General features: G+C 39.3%; 1 protein-coding gene across 1 annotated transcript in view; it reads right to left on the bottom strand.

The window, feature by feature from the left end:
* Positions 1-1,882: 1,882 nt before the first annotated feature.
* Positions 1,883-22,954, bottom strand: part of LOC106911892 (kin of IRRE-like protein 3) — a 121,750-nt gene continuing 100,678 nt past the window's right edge. Inside the window, exons 2-3 of the mRNA XM_088011825.1 lie at positions 8,585-8,734; positions 1,883-2,142 (exon numbers count right to left, since the gene is read on the bottom strand). Of these exons, the coding sequence (XP_087867951.1) occupies positions 1,916-2,142; positions 8,585-8,734 (377 nt within the window). The 3' untranslated portion in view covers positions 1,883-1,915. The remainder of the gene's footprint in view (positions 2,143-8,584; positions 8,735-22,954) is intronic.

Below are 22,954 nucleotides of genomic sequence, written 5' to 3'. Positions count from 1 at the left end.
AATGGATAATTACCGGCAGAAATATTAGACAGTGACATTTTGCTGAAGTCTCAGTAAGAATAAGCACATTTACTTGTATGCATTTTCAAAGAGGGAGTCGCCAGTCGCAGAAAGTTATGCTGCACTTTGTCTTCCCCTCGCTTCTCTTTACTGGGTTCCTGCTCTCCTACAAATCGTTAGTTTCACTTTTCATTAGGCTGAATCAATAAGGCGGATCAGTGGCTGATGGTTTGGACTGCGTGGCAGACGCCCCGCTCGGTCTCCCCTTCTCTTTTCTTTCTTTCTTTCTCTTGTTCTCTTTGCTCCTTCTTGGACTCCAGCTATTTCCTCTGCAACCATTCAGTCGAGGAGAATGCATGAGGCAGCGGGAAGCTTGAAGGGACTAACAAAGAGGGATGAGCCTAAAAGTGCTACCCAGTAAGACAGAAATGACAACCCTCAGTGGTAACCCACTAAAGAAAAATTAAGACTAGGTGAGCTCTCAAGCTAAAACTGATTTTGAAAATGACGGCGTGAGACGAGGAAATTAGAATGAAACTGTACAAATAGAGCCAAAAGTCCATGCAAATGTTTCACTCTTATCTGATTCTTTTATCTACAGCATTTTGTTTTATAAAGATTCACTTAGGGTATTTAAAAATGCCAGTCTTCATAATATATATAAAAAAATAAAAAACAAAATGATTACATGCTTGTTTTTTTTGTTTTTTTATCTAACTCAACAATTTTCTTTGTTTTTGTTGATTTTATGCTTAATCTTGTAATCTTGTAAACTCAAATTGCCCCCAGGAGACTTGTTCCTGGTTTGGTCATGGGCAGTCATGTACATCTAGGGAAGTATTGTGGTGTATCTTGGAGGTGGCTGCATTGGTGGCACTTCTCTGGTCTACCATGGTGAATAACCCAATGAACCAAAAAGCGTAGCTCTCCATTTACAGATCCGTCTATGTTGTAATCTTGACCTTTGCTCAAAGCATATGGATCATGAATGAGACCCTGAATGCAGGTGGTTGAAACGAGCTTCCTCTAGGGTGGCTGTGCTCTGTCTCAGAGCTTAATTGACGAGCTCTGTTATCCAGTGGGATCTCCGAGTTTAGACCTTGCTCCACCTAGGTACCTCCCAAGGCTTCCCAGGCATGTTCCACTGGGAGGAGACCATGGGGCAGATCCAAATCTCACTAGAGGGACTCTAAGGACTTTTTGACAGAATGAACTTTTCCCAGGAGCCAGAGTAGTTTTCCAAGGCCATTATTTACACTGTCTGTTTACACTGCATTTACTAGGGTACAGGCCTAATACCTGGACAGACATTTAAACCAGAAAAGGCACTAGCACAGAAGAATTTTATTTTATTTTTCTATTTTTCCTGAACTACTGTTCACAGTTGTGTGGAGAGGGGATGTTGAGCAACTATGCTTATTTGGAGCATGTCACGCAAGCTTAAATTATAAAAAAAAATTCTAGGTGCTGCAAATCACTCATTGTAGATTATATAGAGTACATAGTGTAAGCACTGTGACCAAACCATTGTTTTTATTCTTATTTCTAAAAATGTTATCAATTTCATGATACCTACAGGTACATGACACCTACTTATGTCTAGGCTGAACAAAAAAAAAGCAAAGATCTAATAGTGACAGGAGGAAATGTACATTTAAGTAGCCAGGGTAAAGTTGAAATGGGGAAAAACTGACCCTCTATTTATTCCTTCTGGCTTAGGAATGCTAGGAATGTCTGAGGGTCTTCTTCTTCTTGGAATGGTTACTCCATAAACTTGATCTTGGACTAACAGAAGACAAGGGATGGCTGCATAGTGTTTCTGTCCTGAATAATAGTTTTTTGTTTTTCTAATAACCCTAGAGAAGTAGTTTTGGTACCACAAAACATTGAAATCTCTACAAAAACATGAGCTTGCTCAGCTGTGGCTGGATGGTGGCTGGCTCTTCCACAGCTGTATTGTTTGATGGCTGTGTGTACTTAGTTCTGACTTACCATGCACAGTGAGCCGGGCAGGACGGGACCTCATGGCAGCCTGGACAGCCTGGCACTCAAAAACTGCATCGTCCATTAGCTCAACACGCTGGATGCGCAAATGATGCTGCCCTGAGCCATGGTCACCAATCACTGTGTAACGTGGATAGCCTGCAATGTAAACAGTTTGTTTATTTTATCTCACCTTCAGTGTCAAAGTACAGTTCATCTGCCAAAAGCAAGTGAGTACATTCCTGTAAAAAATGTTGTTCTTACTTCTTATTCTCATGTATCAAAAGAACAACTCTTTTGCAAACTGTCTTACACAGCACTGGCGCAAGCACATTAACTGAGCTGAAAAAGAAAATAATTTAAAGGGAGGTGAGGTTAGATTACTTTATTAGTTTATGTGGCTAGATTGTTCATTTGTTAATTTACTCACAATGCATTTTTACAACACTCCTGGCAGTGTAAATGAGCTGCTGTGAAAGTTGCTGTATGCTGAGGAACCGTGTTTTACTGCAACAGTAAACAGGAGCAGCTCCAGTTCGAGTTGTTTCAAGATTACTCCGAGAAATGATTTACAGTTTAATAAGAGCAGAAGAAAGCAGAGGAATATCCAGGAGACCTAGGATGTCAAGACAGATGGTTTTGAAGATATCCCTCTTAAGCTAATATAAAAATTTGCATAGCCCATGTGTTGTGAAATGTATGTCTCCACAGGGGCAAATAAGCTAAAATATACATTTGTTTAACCTGTGAGCACTGGGGGGTGGGGAGTATTTAAGATGGCTTCGGAAACGTTCTTCTCTCAAGATCCCTTTTCTATTTCTTTTTTTACCTAGCTTCTTCATCCTGATTATTATGGGTAGAATTTGTGGAACGCAAGGAGACTTTATGTTCATAAATATTGCACTTCAAAGAATGAGAAGAATTTCCAACTGAGTGGAGCTTTTTCTTCCAGCTGTCCTTCTGTAATTGAATGATGATGAAACCAGAGATTGGAGTGAAGATTTTTTTTATTTTTTTCTGGACCACAAGGCCAGGCTGCACACAAAGCTTCAACCAAACTTTAAGCTATATTCCGCGAAACAAAACTTCAGACTTTAGACTCACTTCCTTCTCGCTCATCAATCACACCTAAAAGAAATCTGCTAGTTTCTACCTCGGCGTGTAAGGTTAGACTGATACTTAAGGGCAACAAATAATAAGGGGGTAAAAATTGATTTCTCCAAAACTTCTAACCTACAGTCACCTTGGAGATTCCTCAAAACCCCGGGCCTTTAGTGATTTTCTGTTTTAGCTCCCAGATAGAGTGGGCAGTGGTATAACAGCTATTAAGTTCATGGATGTGTCTACGGCAAAACCCATCATATGCTCTGTGTCCAATTACTGAATTCGGCTTCATTGAATCCAGCAGCTTTTAATAGAGCATGAAGTGGGTCTCATTATAGGCTGGTGGGGTGAGTTACAGCCGATTAAGCCACTCTGTGCATTTCATCCTCCTACGTGAAGCCTTTAATCTTAAGGGTCTATACAGTGAAAATACGAAGGACAAAAGAACGCCTCAACACAAATATTAAACCAAGGGAGAAGGTAAACAGAGGAAGGCAAAATATAAGCAGCAGCATTAGATCGAGGATCTGCTGCATGATGTTTTGCTAAGAAATAGAACCAGATGATGTCATCGTTCTATGACTTTACTTTTACTTGTTACATTGAAGAAGCCTTTAACCTAAACAAAACTAAATCATAAAGTACAAAAAATCTCAGTAAGGATTAGTCAATGACTGTTTTTAATTGTATCAAAATAATGCTTTTAAAATCTAAAAGTTGCTGCACACTGCTGGTCAGTGTGCAGCAACTGCCCAACTGGGCTGCATTTGTCCCACTTAACAACAGCGACAATTTCTACTTTTGGAAATACTGTTAGTCACAGTTATGGTGTGGAAACTAACGTAGGTTCAACCCTAACTTTTCGATAGTTCAAACTTTGATGCACGCTAGCAATTTAGTAATTTAAAACCAGTCCACATGGTGACACAACATTTCTCATTAACCGTCTACACTTTTACAAGAACCCATTATTAACTTTGGTCCTGGTTTTTTCATGTGTTACAAAGCTACAGCTATGGTGAACAAAACTCTCAGCTACATCAATCCAGCTGATCAGCTGCAACTTGTCCACCGAGGGGGGAGTAAACATACACATTTTGAATAAAATATAATAAACTTATTTGTTCTTTTGGGTCATAGAGTTGTTGCAAGTTATCCCAGCGGACTCACAATCATCTGATGAGGTAGACTGATACAGCGGGCAGTCGCACCAACAAAAAACTCATAGTAGTATAGAAAATGTTCAGTCCTGAAAACAGACGCAATATTTGCAAAAGTCTCTTGTGAAAGTTTAGGTGGTTGATATCTGCTAATATATGTTTGTATATTATGAATGTGCACACTTTCATTTTGAGTTGTTTTAAAACAGCTAAAATCATCTAGATGGAGGACTGGGGTGTTGTCTGACTGGATTTTAGCCTACGAGCATTGCTAACTTTTCACTCTTGGTTATATGCAATAGAAGTGCAAAAACTGATACTGATTACTCCATCCAACTGCTCTGTATCTTAAATAAATTATAAAATTGTGTTTTTAATTTTCACGTTATTTTAGCGGCTGGTGTTTTTACTCATGGCTACTTAACCATGGTGATCTGTAACTAGCCAAAGGATGGACTGCTCTTTCAACCAAACAACAGTGCCTGAAGATAAATAAAAAACATTCCATGCACAAAGTCACCCGGAGAGAGATTTTTGCTCCAGCTTTTTTATGTTCACTGATGAGATCCAAGGCAGTAATACCACCGCGGATCAGAAAGATAATGATCACTGCATGACTCTGTATGATGTGAACTTGCGCTGACTCTGGTCAAACAGCCTTGAGTTAACTGCACCCTCCAAAGAGACGGGGATGAACTTCACACACACTTTGTTTGGCTTGTCTTAATCGTGGCTTCACATAAGCCATGCAGATTTCTGTTACACAAACAGATTACCGTGCCAGTTACCTCATCTGTGCTCCTGGCATGCTAAGAGTAATATTGCTGTGAGGAGACGTGGCCGCCTTCCAGTTTCATCTTGATGCATTAACCGGATCCAAACGGGGGGAAAAAAAAAATAATTTGCATCCATGATGGATAGTAAAAGATAAGGATGTTATCATCTCATTTTCGAAGAATTGAAACATCCTAATGTGTTTTGCCACCATATAAGCATCCTGATTATGCATTTTGTCAATGTGATTGAAATTACACTGTGGCACACATGAAGACTGATCACCTCTGCAGATGTGACGTGCACCTAGAAAGGGCCATTGATCTTGGATCTCAGCACATTTCAAACACACAATGTGTTACCCAAAGCAAACAATGTAAAATAGTCCCATTAAGGAGTAATGAATCCATCAGGGAGAAATGGATTTGTCTTGAGGGTGAATTTAATGTGTGTGTGCATGTGGGTTTCGTTAGTATGAAGACACTTGAAGCTTGGCTTGGTGATTCGCATCATTCACCTGGTACCCGCTTTGCACCGTACCTGCTTTACACCATGTAATCAAAGCAGGCTTTGCTGCAGCTGCAAACAGGTGACCAGAGCTAAGTTTGCTCTCTTGAGAAGCAGGCGTAACGCAAAGTTCCTTTGAAAAGCTCTGGCGGTGTTACCTCGTCAAAAATGTAAACAGCCACCTTAATTTTCAAGGGACCTTGCTTATATCTGACAAGTGTGTTGTCACCAGCATGTACAGCAGATACGTTCTGCATCATCCATATTCATGGCATTGATTGGTATGTTGAGGGCTACTTCACTTTTCTTTAATTAGAGTGGAAAAGCATGGCACAAAGGGGGAATGAAGAGGAAATTCAGGGACAGATAGAAATCATTGGCTTTTGTGCTGTGATTTCTCGCTCTGAATGGTGAAAGAGTTTTCTCAGTTTAATCACTGCTCCTGTGAATGGAAACAGGTCCCAGGCGGAGGATGCTGCCAACACAGCTTCTTTCTATGAATAGCCGAGCAGACCTATATTATTGAAATGCTCCGCGCGACATTTGATTCGTCGCACTTTTTACGTATACAGCTGCCACTTTCCTTTCATTGTGTGCGTCTCCGCCGCGATGTACCATTGCTCTTTTACCGCTGCATGCGTGGCGTGTTTAGGTAGGCAGGAGTGATAAAAAAGGACAGCTGTGGAGTGCTTTATTTTGAAAAAGTGTCATCTGTCTCAATAGAAGGCACTCAGCCCCCTGTCTGTAACGTATTGGTGATTTTAGAAAACCTTTCTTCTCTAGGCTGGCGGCTATTTTTCTTCACACAAATCCTTCCCTTTTTTAACTATCCTTATTTACCTCCTCAATCACTCTCTTCTGGAGGAGAAAATGGTTGTGGAGAGGGCCAAGAAAGCTTCTTCTTGTCCACGAGTTTTAAGCTATCCACAGATGTTTTATTAAAGGCTGATCTACTGTAGTTCCCTTAAGTGTGAAGACTCAATGTTCTCATTTTTTTCTTCTTTTTTGTTCGTTCATCTTACCTTCCCTGCTGTGGAAATGAGATTTCATCTTGATCATTTTGTCTTGTTAAATCAATAAAAGCTGAAGAGGATAAACATCTCTGCTCTACTCTGAGCCTATATAAAATTACACTCGCTCTCTGTCTCTGTCTCTTTCTCTCTATATCCCCCTCCCTCTCTCTTTCCATTCTATCTCAAACAATCATAAGTACTCTCCCCGTCTGCATCTTCTTCCTCCAAAGGAGACTTGATGGCTGCAGGACTATTGTTTACAGCCACCTCTCAGTCTTCCCCTGGGGCCTAATAAGGACACGAAGAAAGAATAGGATGGCTTTACTGGGGCTCTGTCAGTCTGAGGTTTAATCACACACCACATCTCTGAAAGAGGACTATTTGCTAAAGGTCAAAGGGTAGAAAACCCTCAATCTCTATTGCAGCTCATATTTAATCATTCATAACCATGCAGAATATTTTGTCTTTGAGATTGGCCACAGCCGAATATTGAGTCATTGTGCCTTGAATTGCAATTACATCCAGTGGTTACAATGTGGAGGAGTGCGAGGCAAATTGAAAAGCTCTAAAATGAAAAGGCTGTATTGATAGAATAATGGTAGGGACCGAGTACAGATATAAATGGATAAATGTTTTGGGCGAATTTAATAATCAAGGTGAACATATTCTTCTTCTTCTTCAAAAGGTCGGCATACCATATGAGGATTTCAGCAAGGTCATGAATACTTTCTGTATAAAGCCAGGATGGATGGGCCATCAGGTTACAAAATAACAGCGCACTAGTCCCTTTGCTTCAAATTAAGCAATTAACACAATTACGCATGAGATGTGATGCAATTAGGTGGAGGCCAGCTACTTTTCAACATGTCATTTAGCAGCCTGAAATTCAGCAGCCTGCATTTAGGTACGTCTGACCAGTCTCTGTGCCTGCTGAAGAAAAGCATGATGCACCACCACCAATCACCATTTCAGTGTGGAGATGGTGTGTTCAGGTTGACGTGCAACATACATTTTCGACCACATACAGGTCTCTTCACGCACGTAAAATTCTTTTTGATCCTATCTGACGAGAGCACCATCGCCTACGTGTTTCTTGCGTCCCCTACATGATTTGTGTCAAACAGCAAACAAGATCTCTTCTAGCTCATCTTTTATCAATGACATTTTCCTGCCACTCTCTTCTTGTACAGGCTTGTTCACTCACATGTTCATTCATTCATGACTGATGATTAATGATTAATGATTTGTTGACAGAATCTAACACCTGAACTCTGTATTGCTGAATAGCCCTGTCACAATAACAGATTTTGCTGGGCAATAAATTGTCCCAGAAGTTATTGTGATAAATGATATTATTGTTTTGAGACCATTTTCAAGTAAATAGATTTTAGAGTTGTATTTGAAACGTAATCAATTACGAATTTAATGATGGCATTTGACTTAATGTAATTGTTGATTGTTGTTGCATGACTTTGTGTTTTTGTGTTTGTTATGATGGAAGGCACTTTGAAATGCCTTGCTGCTGAAATGTGCTATACAAATAAAATTTGATTTATTGATTGAAGTAGCATAATGGTAATGGAACAATAATGCAAGGACACACTCTCAAACGTCAATAAATTTTAAATTCTACTGCACATTGAACACTGGAACTGGAAGACATTTCAATTGTCCAAATATATAAACAAAACAACAGACACAACAAAAAATAAATAAATAAATAATGAAGTCTTGGTAAACAAAACTGAAACATATGCACCAGACTGAAAACTATTGTCATCCACTTTTTGGTAGAAAGAGAGAAAAGAGAAAAATAAAATATTGAGCTTGATTGTTGCCAGAATCTAACACCTGATCTTTATATTGGCAAAGTGTTCCCAATAACAAATGGTGACAAACATTATGTTTTTGATAGCTACATGTCAAGAATGCAGTGTCCAAATGTTAATGTTTCATTTCAGAGTCTTATTAGTTGAAATATAACAACAAATGATACCAAAGTGCAGGGTAATATGCTAAAAAGTAAAGCATGCAAATCTTTACCAGAGAGGTCTCTGCCAACTCCCAGTGCCAGTCCGTCTTTGATCCACAGGACGATGCCGTGGTATCCGGGGATGGTGCATTCTAACGTCACCGGCTGGCCCGCCACTGCCACCACGTCCTGGGGCTGCTGGGAAAACATGGCCTCCACCCCTTGACAGAAAAATAGAAGGGAGAGGTTAGATCCGATTAGCTTGTCGTTTTAAACTAATCGAGGCACGAGGGCAGAGAAAGTTCAAAAACTAGGAGAACAAGTGATGTCTTCAATCTTTCAAATGATGAATGAAAGAGACAAATTTAACAAAAGTGCACACTGTTCCCATTTCAACCAATTTCAGTCAAACCTCTTGTCAAATGCATATTGCAGGGAACGCTAAAGGGTGCCTTACAAATGTGGCCCATCATTTCACTATTCATGATACAAAGACAAGTTTCTGCAATCACGCAGGAGTGGAGCAGTAGGATTAAAGCGCAGGCTAAGAGACAGCTATCATAGCTCAGCTTGGTTCATTTATGCAGGATGTCACCGTGCAGATGGGCTGGGCCCGTACACACCACAGCGAATAACACAGTCTTGTCTGCCAACGCCGCTTCACCAGCATACATTAACTCGAGCTCACACCCATGTATTCCAACTGTGCAGCTGCTATTAACTGTACCGCTCCGCAGCGTGTTCAGGCAGAAAGCACTGCGGAGTTAACTCCATTAGAGGTGTGTTAATGGGGAACGGGGTACAGAAACAGTGAAGGGTTGCTTGGCGTACACGTGGTAGCAGAGTGTGTGTAAGTGTGTTTATGCATGAGTGTGCGGGGAGGTGGGCAGTGGGGAGTCAGAATAAAGAGACACAGGAATACAGAGGAGTACTGATTTCTACTTTAGAATTCTGCCTATCAACTGAAGCACACGTACAATGACATGCATTCACCCAGACACTTAAAGGGCATATTTTCTATCCAAAGTTGTTTAGCGTGTCCCACTAGTTTATAACTAGGACCTTTGGGAGTGTTCAGCTCTGCAAAGGAAATTCTAAAATCATGCTGACCTACAAATACCAAAATAGCCCTTTTCCTTTAAAATTCTAACCAAAACATGTGGGTGCAGTGCAAATTAGCACAATGCTGCAAAGCAAGGACAACCTCATGTTGCTTTTGTGCATCAATGTGTGAACAAGGCATCAATGTGTGAGTATGATTGGCTCTGTTATTTAAAATGTGCTTTTAATCTGATGAGCTTCAAAAGATAAAGTCTTTTTGCTGTGATTGTCGCATTCTTTGTCTCATTGAGGGGGAGGGACAAAAACACAGACACTTGTATTGTACTCCAACTATTATGTCAGTGCAAAGAATGTGAGGACTGGCATCTTCCAAAGTGTCTTTGTAAACATATCTTTTGTTTTTTAGTTTGTCCTTTCAGAATGTCAGATCACAGAAACATTTCCATTGTAACACAGACACACACGCACATAATATATATATATATATATATATATATATATATATATATATATATATATATATATATATATATATATATATATATATATATGCATATATAAAGTATTAAGCAATCATTGCTAATTTGCTATAATTCCTGAATTCCTCCCCAAAAGCTCTTAAAATACAATGAAGAAAGTCAATTTTGAGTCACCTGGCAAGAACTTGTCAGTTAATTATATTGTACCGGTCACATTAATGCAATTCAAAGCCTGGCTAGGTTTTCAGAAGGAAAAATGTCCTAATATCTTCAGAGTAAGGGGACAGTAGAGAAAAAGAGTGACACGCGTAAGAGAGGCTTGAGTATTTACATCAGGGTAGCAACATTCATCCATCTTTCTACCCCGTCTGCCAAATAAATCTCTGCCTACCAGATTTATCCTTCCATGGCTATCACAGCGCAAGCAAAAACAACCACCTCATCTGTCCAGTCTTTATCCTTGGAAGGTGTAGCACGTAACAGAGAGAAAACAACCGGACTCCTGTTTATGACATGACAAATGCACCATAACTGAAGCAACTGAATAAATAACTGACTGACTGAATTAATGAAAAAGAAATGTGAACATGCTTGTTTTATCAGTTAAACAGTGTGTAAAAATATCATACGCAGACCACAGTCAGATCCTCTTTATCTGTGGTTCGAAGCCTCAGACAACCTTGTAACTTTTCTGTTTTTTTTTTCCCTCCTCTGCAACAGTCCGCCCAAGTACAATGGCTAGACCTTCAAAACAAAAGAATAGAAATGAGATTAAGCTTCTTGCTGCAAGAAAGATTAGTGACAAAAGCAGAAAAAAAATGCTTCCTTTATCCCTTTGGATTCACCAAAATTCAATAATTTTATCATGAATCATTATGAAAAAACTACCTTCCTTTTAAAAGCAAAGTGCTCACTCAAACATCTAAAAGTACTACAGCTGTCAAAAGCACAATTTATGCAATTGGAAGTAATTTTTTCATCCATTCAAATGGCACAACACAAAACAACTGTCAGCAAATCCAAGATAAAAACAAAAATGAAAAACTACCAGCATTTTAAAACGTGGGAAAACATAACTGATTTTTAGCACCTTCTACATGCTTTTTTTTTTTTTTTTCTATAGGCTGCAAACTAAATTACAGGGACTGTATTAAATCCAGCTGCCACGTTTGAATGGCCAGGATTCAGGAAAGTGAGGCCATAGATCTTTGACAACTAGTGCCCAGTTCTTTAAATGCTGTAAAGAGAACAGCAGACAGTTAAAAACTGAGCAAAAAGCCATACCCATAGAGTGGACCGACACTTTGCTTTCCCTAATGTTGTCATTTCACGTTGGATAATTTGTTTACCATCAGACGGCTGCTACATTTCGACACACTCCATCAGCATTTCCCCCCTCGGTGGTAACTGCCCCCAATTTCATCGCTCTTTGCCAATCAGGCCTCAAAATTGCCGTTACAGACACACACTCAGGCCACTTCAGAAGAATAATCAGCATGCTGTCTGTGCGGCGTGTGGCCACACAGCAACAAAGCTTGGCCTGTGATCATTATCAAAAACTATTACCCCTCTGGCCGGAGCAGTTTATACCAGCAATTTAGAAGCATGGGGGGAAAGCGTCACAATATGGAGGAGAAGGTTAGGTGGTGGTGGTGTGTTTTGTTATTTAGCAGCCAAGGACCACAGTTTCTTTGTTTTATTTTATTGCTGCCGGTGGGGTTGTGCTGGTGAGAAAGTTGAAGTATCTGCAAGAAAATCGGTGCAAGTCTGCGTGTGTGTGCGTGTGTGCGTGCGTGCGTGTGTGTGTGTGTGGGAGAATTGTCATCTTTCTTACTCAGTGTTGCCATAGGTGACAGGCGTCTTGTTAAAGTTGTGAGGTTATAGGGTCTAAATCAAGTTATACTTATAGACTGCAGTGAGATGATCACAGGGCTTACGGAGAAATGAAAAGCTTTCCCTCCTCCTGCAGGGCCTCCTGGTGGGCTATTTGTTTAAACCACAATAAAGAGATGCAACCTGCACGGATAAGGAAAGTGCATTCTCTGACCATTTGACCAGCTCGTCTTAAACTTTTTCCTAGTTTCACCTTAGTTGCAGGATAAAACTTTTGCAATAAGTAAATGCTAAATGTTAATCACAAATGTTCTGTTACACAGAGTACTCTCTTTAATTTCCAGGACATTACTATAACTTACTTGTTGAAATTATTTTTAGGTTAGAACTCCTTTCAATTCTTATCTAAACTCCTTATCTAAACAACAGATATAGGTAGTTTGTAAGTGGAGGGAGTAATGAGTCATAGTTACTAACAAAATACAGTACTGCCAGAGTTTTTTTTTTTTAAAAATAACTACTCATTACATTACAAAAAAAAATGCATTAGTATTTAATTAATATGGGAAATATGTGAAGTATCTTTCAATGCTTTTTAGAGAAACTATTTTGGGCAGTGGCTTCATTAAATATTTCCACATACTTATTAGTGTTTGCTGCTTGGACATTGATTATTTTTTTATGGCTTGACTGAAGCTAAGTTTGACTTGGTTATGGAGTTTTTACTACAGCTTCCCAAAGGGAAGTAATGCTCGATTACAAAGAAGGAAAGAGAGAAAACTGAAAAAAAAGAATGGAATTGGGACACTAATATTGTTACTCTTCACACCCACATCCTGTATGATTACCAGCAATGTGACCTCAGGCAAAACTCTGACAAATACGTACAGATGACTAAATTGTCAATGGAAGACATTTGGTTCAAATCATTCAGACCAGAATAAAAAAAAAAGAAAAATGATAATCATACGGTATAAACACATTCACACCAAAGGGCAAATCAGAGTCTAGTTGACAGTCATTTGTTTTTGGAACTGGCGAGATCCCACTCATGCACAAAGATAACCAGCACAATTAATGCAGAATTTGTCCAGGATTTGAACCTGAACCTCGTTGTTGCAAGGCAATTATGAAAAAAGCAAGGAAGTGAATAATAGATGCCACCATATATACATGGGTTCTAATTTATAATTTTAATGAAATATGGAGATAATCACAAAAATTAGGAGAAAACAATATACACATAGTTTGATCATATATTATTTTGTGAAAATTTAATCTTGCACCCTATTTCCAATTATTGGGATTCTGATCCCAGTTCAGGAGAAATGGCTTTTCATCAGCACTGGTCTCTTGTAACAAGATTTTCCTATAACTGACCGAGTAGACTGTGGAAAAATCACAATAAATTATTGCCTCATGCCACCATGAGCAGTTGTCCATGTTGCCCATATCAGAAACCGCCACTGATAACAATGGTTTCAATGTTGTTTTACCATCGTCTTCATCATGAATGTACTGTTAGGTATGAGAACAGTGATTTGGTTTGTGTCATTACTGGCCAGACACTGCAATGAAATAATCCGACATACTTTAAAAAAGGTTGTAACATAAAATCTGATGAAGTATTTGTCCAAGAGCTGATTTAACCAAATCAACTCATTTTCTCATCTAAAAAAAAAATGCAATCCCTAAGGTGCAGCCTATGTTAGAAACCAATCATGAATATTTCATAAAGCTTCAACCAGGCCAATAAAGGGAGGCATGTGTGACTATCAGTCTTATCGTTATGTCCAAATTCTTCTTTCCCTGCCTGTCCACTTGTAAAACAAACACTGTATACAGACTGATAATATGCTTGGCCCGTCTATGCTGTGGTGCTTGCCATTATGAGTAAATTTTATCTGTGGGAATGCAAATTTATGGAGCAGGGAAGATAAACATCGGTGCTGCTGGAAGACTGCATTTCTGCCCTCTCTCACACCCGCACATTAACAGAGCATGGCAGTTGCCAGGGCGCAATCAAGATGGATAGCCTCCAATGATGGCTTCTAAAAATTACAAATGGCAACAGAGAGAAGGGCCTTGAGGGCATTCTCTTTATCATCAGCAACACGGCCAGAAGAAGGGAGATTTCATGGACATCAAAAAGTGGAGGATCCGGGGCAACGAACGCCTCGCTTAATCCCTTTAGGCAGCTGCATCTTCATTTTCAGTTTATATGAAGAAGGAAACAAAGTTCATTAAGAAATCCAGAGGCGTGGAATGGATTATTCTCCCAAAATCCAAAACAAACTAATCCTCCACGGATTGATAAATGAAGGATGTGCTTTAATAAAGAGCAAAGGTCTGCAAGCCTGACAGTTTCTAAGCCAACAGAGGCAGTGATCTCAAATATAACAGCGCGCCAAAAGAAATCTAATTGCTGGATGTATATGAGACTTTGTGTTCATAAGTTCTGTAAATACAAGACCTATGGCCGCTGATTGTAATTACTGTTATAAAACGGTAACTCCTGTGGGCTGGTTTCCTAGGTAACCTTTGGTTCAAAGAGAATGGTTCACATATTCTAGTTAGCATAAATGCAACTGAGTACCACCTAACCCTTCTCCCCTGGCTGCTATTGATTAAAAAGTGGGGAAACAGAGAGAGATTCACTTTGCAGACCAGACTACATTTTTAGCATACACTTCTGCATAATAGGAAGTGGGGACATAAAAGAGATGCAAATGAGTTGGAGAGCTGGAGAAGAGGACTTTGTGGGTTCAGATGGCGACTGATTGAACAGGAAAGGTCTCTTCTGTTCTTCTGTGACATCATTATATGGTTTCTTTGTCCGTGTCCTCCTCTCCACTGACTCTTGCCTCTTCAGTTCATTCTGTCATGGGAGTATTCCTTTAAATGTTTGTTTTAAGAGCTCAGGGCCAACCTTGTTATTGTCTTGTCTCTGACATATGAAGTCTTCAGTGCTCAATGAGTGTCTGGACATAAAGGCACTTGATGGTCCACCATGGGAGCATCAAGAGCAAAGGAGATAGGCCTTTAAAAGTGTTCAAAGTCAGCTCTGCATTGAGATTGATCACATTCATTAAGGTAAGATGAGCATTTGAAAAAGACTCACCTGACTGACTTGATGGATGGTGGGCAGAGAGGGTCTTAGTTCAATAGGGCATACAGTATTGTATATTCTGAGGCAGAGTCCAATTTTTCTTTTACAGGGGATTCACAGACACAGACAGGTGAATTAAACTGCCCTTTGTGCAGCCATAACTCATAGTTTTTAGGGCTGACAACTTAAAAGTGAAAGTCTTGACTTTCATGACATTGAGGAGCATTTTTGTCTCAGTGACTGAGATTAAATAAAGAGATACGTCAAAGCTCTTGGAAAAAAGTAGGACAAGCAGAATATGTCTGTGTGCCTGGAAGTTCAGGAAAAAAAAAGTTTTTAATTTATTTTTAGGTATTTACTGTCATTGAGAATTTGCCATTTATCTCCACAATTAACAAAAGCAGTTCACCACAAAGAAATGTAGCAAATATGCCTTAGCTTAAGTACAAAAGATTTTTTTATGCAAAATAAAGCTGGGAAGAGACACAATGACAACGGTATAAACTTTTAGTGCCAGTTGATGAAAAAGCGAATTGACATAGAGGCATTTTCTGTAGGTGCTTTGAAGTGGGGAAAAAGGTATCTAAAGATGAAAATTATTGCAAGAATGCAAATAATTTCATGCAAAGCCTCTAAATATTTTGGACAGCTGTCTTTTCTTGCAATGAGCAAACATGTATTTTGTCGTTTTTCTTATTTTTGTTTACTAAATGAGCACAGTTAAAATGTATTTCTTCCCTATTAAATTAATTGTATATTTACTTCTAACATGAATACCAAACTCTATTTGGTATTTTCTAAATGCCTATTTTACAGTTAACAACCATATGCTACATTACAGAGCTATTTGAAACAAAGACGTGTAAAAATGAATGTTAAGCGTGGACGTTGTTCTTGAAATACATGTAAATCACTATGTGTTTTGCAAAATATATACATATATTCCAGATGGTATGTGGAACACAATGATTGAGGTCATATTTCATAAAGACTACATAGACAGACAGATAGGCAAATAGATAAATAGCAGGCGGACAGACAGACTATTCCAATGTCACTGATACATTGCACACAGGTTTTATTTATTACCTCTTGGTACTTTTACAATCATAAAGCTCAAATTGAAATGGACTTCTGGAAGCAGGAATGCAGTCTCATTAAAAGAGACTATTTCAAAGCCCCTTCTCTGACTCAGAAGCCCCATTCAACACCCTCCAGACAGTGGAGACATCCATTTTCCTCTCATCGTCTGCAGCTATTGCTTCCCTTGGAGACAGCCTCATCTCATTCTTCTTCACTGGCTGCTGTGACATTGAAAGAGACCCCTAATCAAAACATTTGTCTTTCTTTCAGCCTGTGCTCAGACCGGTGAATGAGAGCTGACACCAGGGGGAGACGTATTTGTCCCAATCAGGGCCTCATCTCCGTGTCACCGTCGGGCGAGTGTTTCATCTCGACAGGGCACTGATGAATCCGCCACTTAGCCTTGATTTGGAGGAGCGGCTCGCCACCACCAAAGTGCCAGGTTAAATCACGACGTCAGGGGCTCAGCCACCACCATTACAGGCAACACGGGAAACCTACCTTTACCCTAAATTCTGATAAATGCTGTAGAATTGATCCCTTCCTTGTCTATTATCAAGAGAGCTGTGATCACAGCGGTGTGTTGTTGGTTACTGTGATTATAAATAACGTTGTTGTTATTGCTTTCCTTTCCTGAAGGAATCTAAATGCCAGTGGTTGTTTTATTTTGTGTCATCCCTTGATTTAACTTCTCTTATCGTTTATTAGAATTGGGTTAAATGACTAGTTCTAAGAAATATATCTCTCCACACTTACAGTTTCTTAAAAGCATTCTTGTAACTTGAGTCGCATTTCTGAAATCGCAATAATGAAGTGGTAACTCCAAATAAATCTTTTAGCTCCAAGCATGTCTAATGTGCTGTTCCACATGTAGTGGGAGGCCCGAGAAGCAGGAATAACATTTTGGACCATGAGGTAACTTTGTCTTATATATAGTGGAAGTTCATTGAGTTTGACCCTGGATAAGTGACTACTTCTGTCCTTTGGAAGCATAAAATAAGATACCAACTTCATCCTAATTTGAACCCATCATGTGCACAATACAAGAACTCCTCATTGACTTAGAACAGGGTACTTCACATTAAGTTTTTCACGTCAAGTTTCAATTTTTAAAGTATAAATTGTGAAGTTTGACAACATATTTAAGGAGATATTGTTATAGAGTTTAAGCTTGATGGAAAATGGATGGAAATTGATAAATGTAAGATTGGATTGATGGATGACAGATCACTAAATGGATGAATAATTCTTCAGGACTAAAGAGACAAAATTTTCTTACTCCTGCGTGCCAGAGCCTGTCACCCTGAGTGTTGAGCCATATAGCCCAAAACAAAAACAAAAATGAAATATCTTGAGTACTATGTGAATCCTATGAATTATTAAAATTTCCAACCATCTTTGTCAATGGAATTAACCTCATTATATTTTTACACAAATAACTGCTCACACCATAAATGAACTCTACTCCAATTAATCCAGTTGAAGGGTTTCAGTAGCAACACACACTAACACAGTCATTCAGGATGAGAGTATTACGCTTTGCTTTAAACCAAAAGCATGGGCTCTACTGCAATTCCAAAGTGCTACATGAAGGGGGAAAAGCCTTTTTGGGGTAGCGGGAGGACCTTCTCCATCCATGTGTGTCTGTGGATAGAGAGAGATGAGAGGCAGGCTCCCAGTAGCTGCAGTACCTGTCAGACAGAGTGGAAATGTTGTTACAAGACAAGGGAGGGTGGGGGTAGCTTTATCAAGGTGTGCAGGATAGCACTGACATGAGATAAGAGACCTGAGGAGGAACTACATTATGCCACACCTTCACTAAGAGGACTCTGTCAAGACAGAAGGAAAGAGATCCGTTTCAATGTGGGAGCCACCGTAACACTTCACTGGAAAAAGCCATTACCTTTCAAGTATACACTTTACCTGTAAGTGCATATAAGGCATTAAGCAGGCACTCTATCCTATAATTTTATTTGGATTCCCAGAGGATTTCTTTAAAACCTACCCTTAAATGGACAAAAACCCTGTTATTTCTAGAAAGCGGCAGTCTCTAAAGTGGTGAAAATGGATGAAATCCCTCACGTTTTGAAAGATATGTCTGTCTTACCGCCTGTCTGATGAGTGTTTTCGTAAAGCTTAGTAATAAGAGTTACTGTGTCCTACACTGTCCCGACAAGACTCCTTGATTTTGTGTTAATTCAACACCATGGGACCAAATGGGACCACTAAACATGCTTGCTTTCATACTGCTACCTCATATACACAACAGCCTTTTCATGAAAATCCCTTAATCAAAGTCTCATTTGCATTTCAAAGTAGCACTTTACAGCCGTGGTGAGGACATAAAATCACATCTGCCTTCAAATAAATAAATAAATAAATAAGTTTTCTAAAAGGTATAAAAGTGATATAAAAGCAAGTGCTGGCAGAAACTTGTGCTTGTCATATTTTATGCCATTTACAGTACATTAACGATTGTCGTAAAATGCACAGCTGTGCGAGATGAACTAATAAGAAGATTTAGGGGACTTAAGACAGTAATATAAATTGCAGAATAAAAAAATTGTCAGAAAGTGGCAGCACAAATTCTAATGCTCAATTAATAATTATTGCTTTCACTTGCAGCCTCTTTATGGAATTAGATCATGTTTTACAGGGACTTCTCAGTATGGGGAGAGGAGTTTCTCCGAGACTCTTCATCTCAATCCCTTAGGCAGATTTTCTTTGCTCAACAGATCATCTTTCTCGTCTGTCACACAAAATATTGAGAATTGAACTGGTAAGACATTGTAACCACAACTGGATCCAACTGTGAGGACAGCTAATATTGGCTGTCAGATGTGACTCTGTGATTTAATGCAGAGCACATATAGCCTCCAGTGGATCATAAAGGTGGTTTGATGCCGAACCTCAGGGACCTCTCATCTCAGGTTACAGTCTCTCAGTGCTTCCAGCCTCCCCTGGGGCACTTTGCCACATTCAGCTCAAATGCTGGATTCTACACACTTTTTTTTTTTTCTTATTTCAAACCTACTTTTCTCTCTCTCCCCTGAACACCTCTTGAACTTTCTTTTGCCATAAGCAGTGCCGGGGGGTATAATTCTGCTCCCACTGGAAGAAGAACTTTGAACTTCTTTGCTCTCCCCAATCACTATTTCCAAACTCCAATGCAGCCCCGTTTCTGTAACTCGTTGCTATTCTTCCACCACAACATTGCCTTTGGTCTTGCCAATTTTCACTCTCTGTGGAGATAAAGCACCTGAGATGTGAGGATGTGAAATATCTTAGTTTTTTTAAAACCAACATCACATCATCAAGTCTTTCAGAATAGCCAGTGGGTTTACAATAGAGACCAAAGGCCATCTTAGTTTTGAGTCAGAAAACCCCAAAATATTGAAAGCATGAAACATACATAATCTCAATCTACTTTTGTATTGCATTTTAAAGGAGATAAGTAATTGTGAAACATTATTTTCCTCGCACAAAATTAGCTCCTTAAATTGATCTTCATCTACGCCAATTTTCACCAAAGAAAGGTTTGCAAAAACTAAGAAACTGGCCAGAGAGGACAGAGGAATAAACTGAGTGGAAACAGCAAAGCAAGCAGAGCACAGGGAAACCGGCAAGAGGAAACAGACTGTGGAGAACAAGAAAATCTGGCGTGACAGTAAAATAAAACTGACAGACTTTTAAACTATTGGGAAGGTGGATGAATGACATAAGAACCAGGTGAGAGAATACAGTGTAAATATGGAAGAACCTGGGCATACAAACTGAGGGAAAGTGATTTTAAACAAGAAAATGATCACAGAAGAAGCTGAAAAAGGGAAAAAACAACAACAACAACAAAAAAGCAAAGGATCAATCTGGACCAACAACTAATACTAAAATAAGATCTAAAAAAATGCACAAAAAGCAGAACACGACACTTGAGGTCTGAGTCAATAGCCATACCACTGCGGCAACCACGGCTGTTTACTGAAAGCAACAAATTTTCTCAGGTAAGGAAATTTGTTCTTTAATTGTGTCTTTTCTTTTGTCAGAACATCACATAATTTAATTTATTTAGTAACCCCCCATTCCAAACATTCCTACAGCATAGTTTCAACCATTAATTTTTCATTTCTAGTTATTATTTTTTTTCCTCCGTGTCTGAGCCAAATGAAGACATGAACCTTTGACAGAAGACACAATGCATAGTTTAAGTTGCCTTCCATCGACAAAATGCGTAACATTCGCTCAATGAGATATTTTATGACCAAATAAAAAGTTGTGACAAAACTATTTGAAGGTAAACCTTCAGAGCTTAAGTGGCAGGAGAGATGGTGTCGTAAGGACAACATATTGAAGCTACATCACTGTTGTGGATTTGAACCTTTACCAGTAAAACACAAATTGACCATGTGAAGATTGGAGCGCCCTGCTGTTCACACTCCACAGACAAACTATAAAGAATCTGATAGATGAATTCTAGTGTTTTTAAAGCAAAAAAAAAAGGTAATATTTTAATAACAGAAAGTTTATTGTCACTGTCTATTACAATTCAGCTCTGCAAGAAAAAGACAAGAAGAGAAGAGCAGACATAAAGTGACAAGACTATGTGACCGTGGTGAGTTTTAAAGGGGGACACATCCGTTTCTGTCTTTTCTCACTTTAATGAGAGTTCAATGGGAATTTAGACCATTTTAGCCAGAATGCCAAGCATTAAAAGCAGTCATAAAAACTATACCATCCACAAAAGAGATCTCTCCAGAGAGCAGCTATTGCTCATTATATTGAACGATCTTCCATTTAGACCTGCTCATCGTCTAGCATAGGTCCTCATGTCCTCTCCACTTAGTGTGGCTGGCTTTGGGGTTGAGGAGACATATCTTAAACCACTTGTATGCGGCGATAACATAAGTCCTAAACCAATTAGGAACTCTCTTAACAAAGAAAATCACTGTCATGTTTCCCTGCAGCTTTTACTGGCACAGACAGGCTCTCCTCTACTTTCCTTTTTTTTTTCTTCTTCTTTATTTTTTTTGGCTGGTCACTGAACTGACTCTGTGACTCCGGCACTCATGCAGTTACCCTTGGTTATTACCCTTGGCTGCCATTGCCTAGGTTTTCCTAGCTTTTGTCCCACTGCTAGGCAGGATGCCAGCTGCAAGCTGGAAAATTCTGCAGGGCTTTCACACAGACACACACACGCCACTGAACACTATCAGATGTGCACACAGCCGTACACTCATAAATATGGAGGTGCCTGTGTATGGAATTGGAGTGCCACTTTTGTAGACACTAATGGAGATAATGTTGCACTATTAAAGGTCAGGTCAGGTGAGATTAAAATGGCTGGCCTGCTCTGACAGGGTGACCTTTAGTAAGCTAGTGTTCACAGTGTGAATTTCTTCCTGTTCTTCTGTAGCATCTCTTTTGCAATGACTTCCTTACGCAGCCAAGGAACCTGTACTTTATATACGTAATCATGTGAAATGGGATCTAAGAGCCCAGCTTAAGAATTTAATGAGTCTGTAACCTTTGAATTAACAGTATTCTGGAGAAATGATCTAATACAACTAATTAAACTTGAATAAAAACATTAACATGACTAAATGAAGGAGTTAAAGATAAACCTCGACTAGTGAATTAGTTTGTCTAGATCAGGGGTGTCAAACTCAATTTCACCGAGGGCCACTTCAGCATACTGGCCCCCCTCAACGGGCCACATTGACGGTACAAATCAGGAGTGCATCCCTGCTAAAACACCCCAGACAAAAGGCTGACTTCCCTCATTCAGTTCTGTAGAGGCTTATAATGAGTCAATGGTCCAGGTGTGTTAGAGAGGGAATCCATCTAAAGTTGCAGATAGTAGCTCTGGAAAACTAGACTTAGGCACCTCTAGCATAAAAGTATAAAAATACAATGTTAAAAATAAATTAAACACCTCATATTGTTAAATAACTGATTTTATGTATTGAAGTTTTAAATATTACATTTGAGTTTCTATGGATGTAAAATTACTGCTCAGTTTAAAAATTACAATATTTAAATCAGTGTTTAAAGGTAAGCAAGCAAATAATAAAAACAAGTCACATGGGCAGACATTATAGACTTTATGCAAAGATTTAGTCTCAGAGGCAACTGAAATCAATAAATTTAAAAAATTCTTTCTGAATATCATCTCATGGTCTCTGAACTAAATGCGTCTTTCTGACCGGGAGCTGATGGTGTGTTGAAGAGTTATTGACCGGACGCTTTGGAGCGTCTGGTTAGGAAGCGCATTACAAACCTTTGGTTGAAATGTAGTTTGTAGTCAATTCGTGCTCAAAACCTATTTTAAGTCAATCATTGGCCTATAAAATGCTGGGGGGCCACATGTGGCCCGCGGGCCTTGAGTTTGACATGTGCATTACGCCATAGAACTGCCAATTGGTAATTGAAGTAAAGTAGCTTCGATTTCAAAGAAGCCTACATTGAAGTCAATTGGCAAATGAACCATCACAAAAGAGGAAGGCTCTTGTTGTCTCCCTGTACCCAAGAGATGCATAACCTACAAAAACTGTTTCTGTCTGGTTTTGAACCAGAGACCTTTTGTGTGTAAAGCAAACATGATAACCACTACACTACAGGAACTGAACTTCTCTGCTTTGTTTCAGTTTGAGGTTCCAAAGTTGATGATCTGAGATGCAACGCATGAAAATTTCAACTGAGGTTTGCACTCAGATACCTGGATTCTGAGTACAGACCATGACACCACAGAGCCCTTGTTGACCTTTAGTAAACACCTCTGATGAATAGAACATGCAAAAACCATTTCTGTCTGGTTTCGAACCAGAGACCTTTTGCGTGTAAAGCCAACGTGATAACCACTACACTAGAGAAACTCATGC

The sequence above is a fragment of the Poecilia mexicana genome, unplaced genomic scaffold (assembly GCF_051168715.1).
Source record: "Poecilia mexicana isolate PSO_F unplaced genomic scaffold, ASM5116871v1 scaffold_13, whole genome shotgun sequence".
Lineage (NCBI taxonomy): Eukaryota > Metazoa > Chordata > Actinopteri > Cyprinodontiformes > Poeciliidae > Poecilia > Poecilia mexicana.
This window is presented reverse-complemented; position numbering and strand designations above follow the sequence as displayed.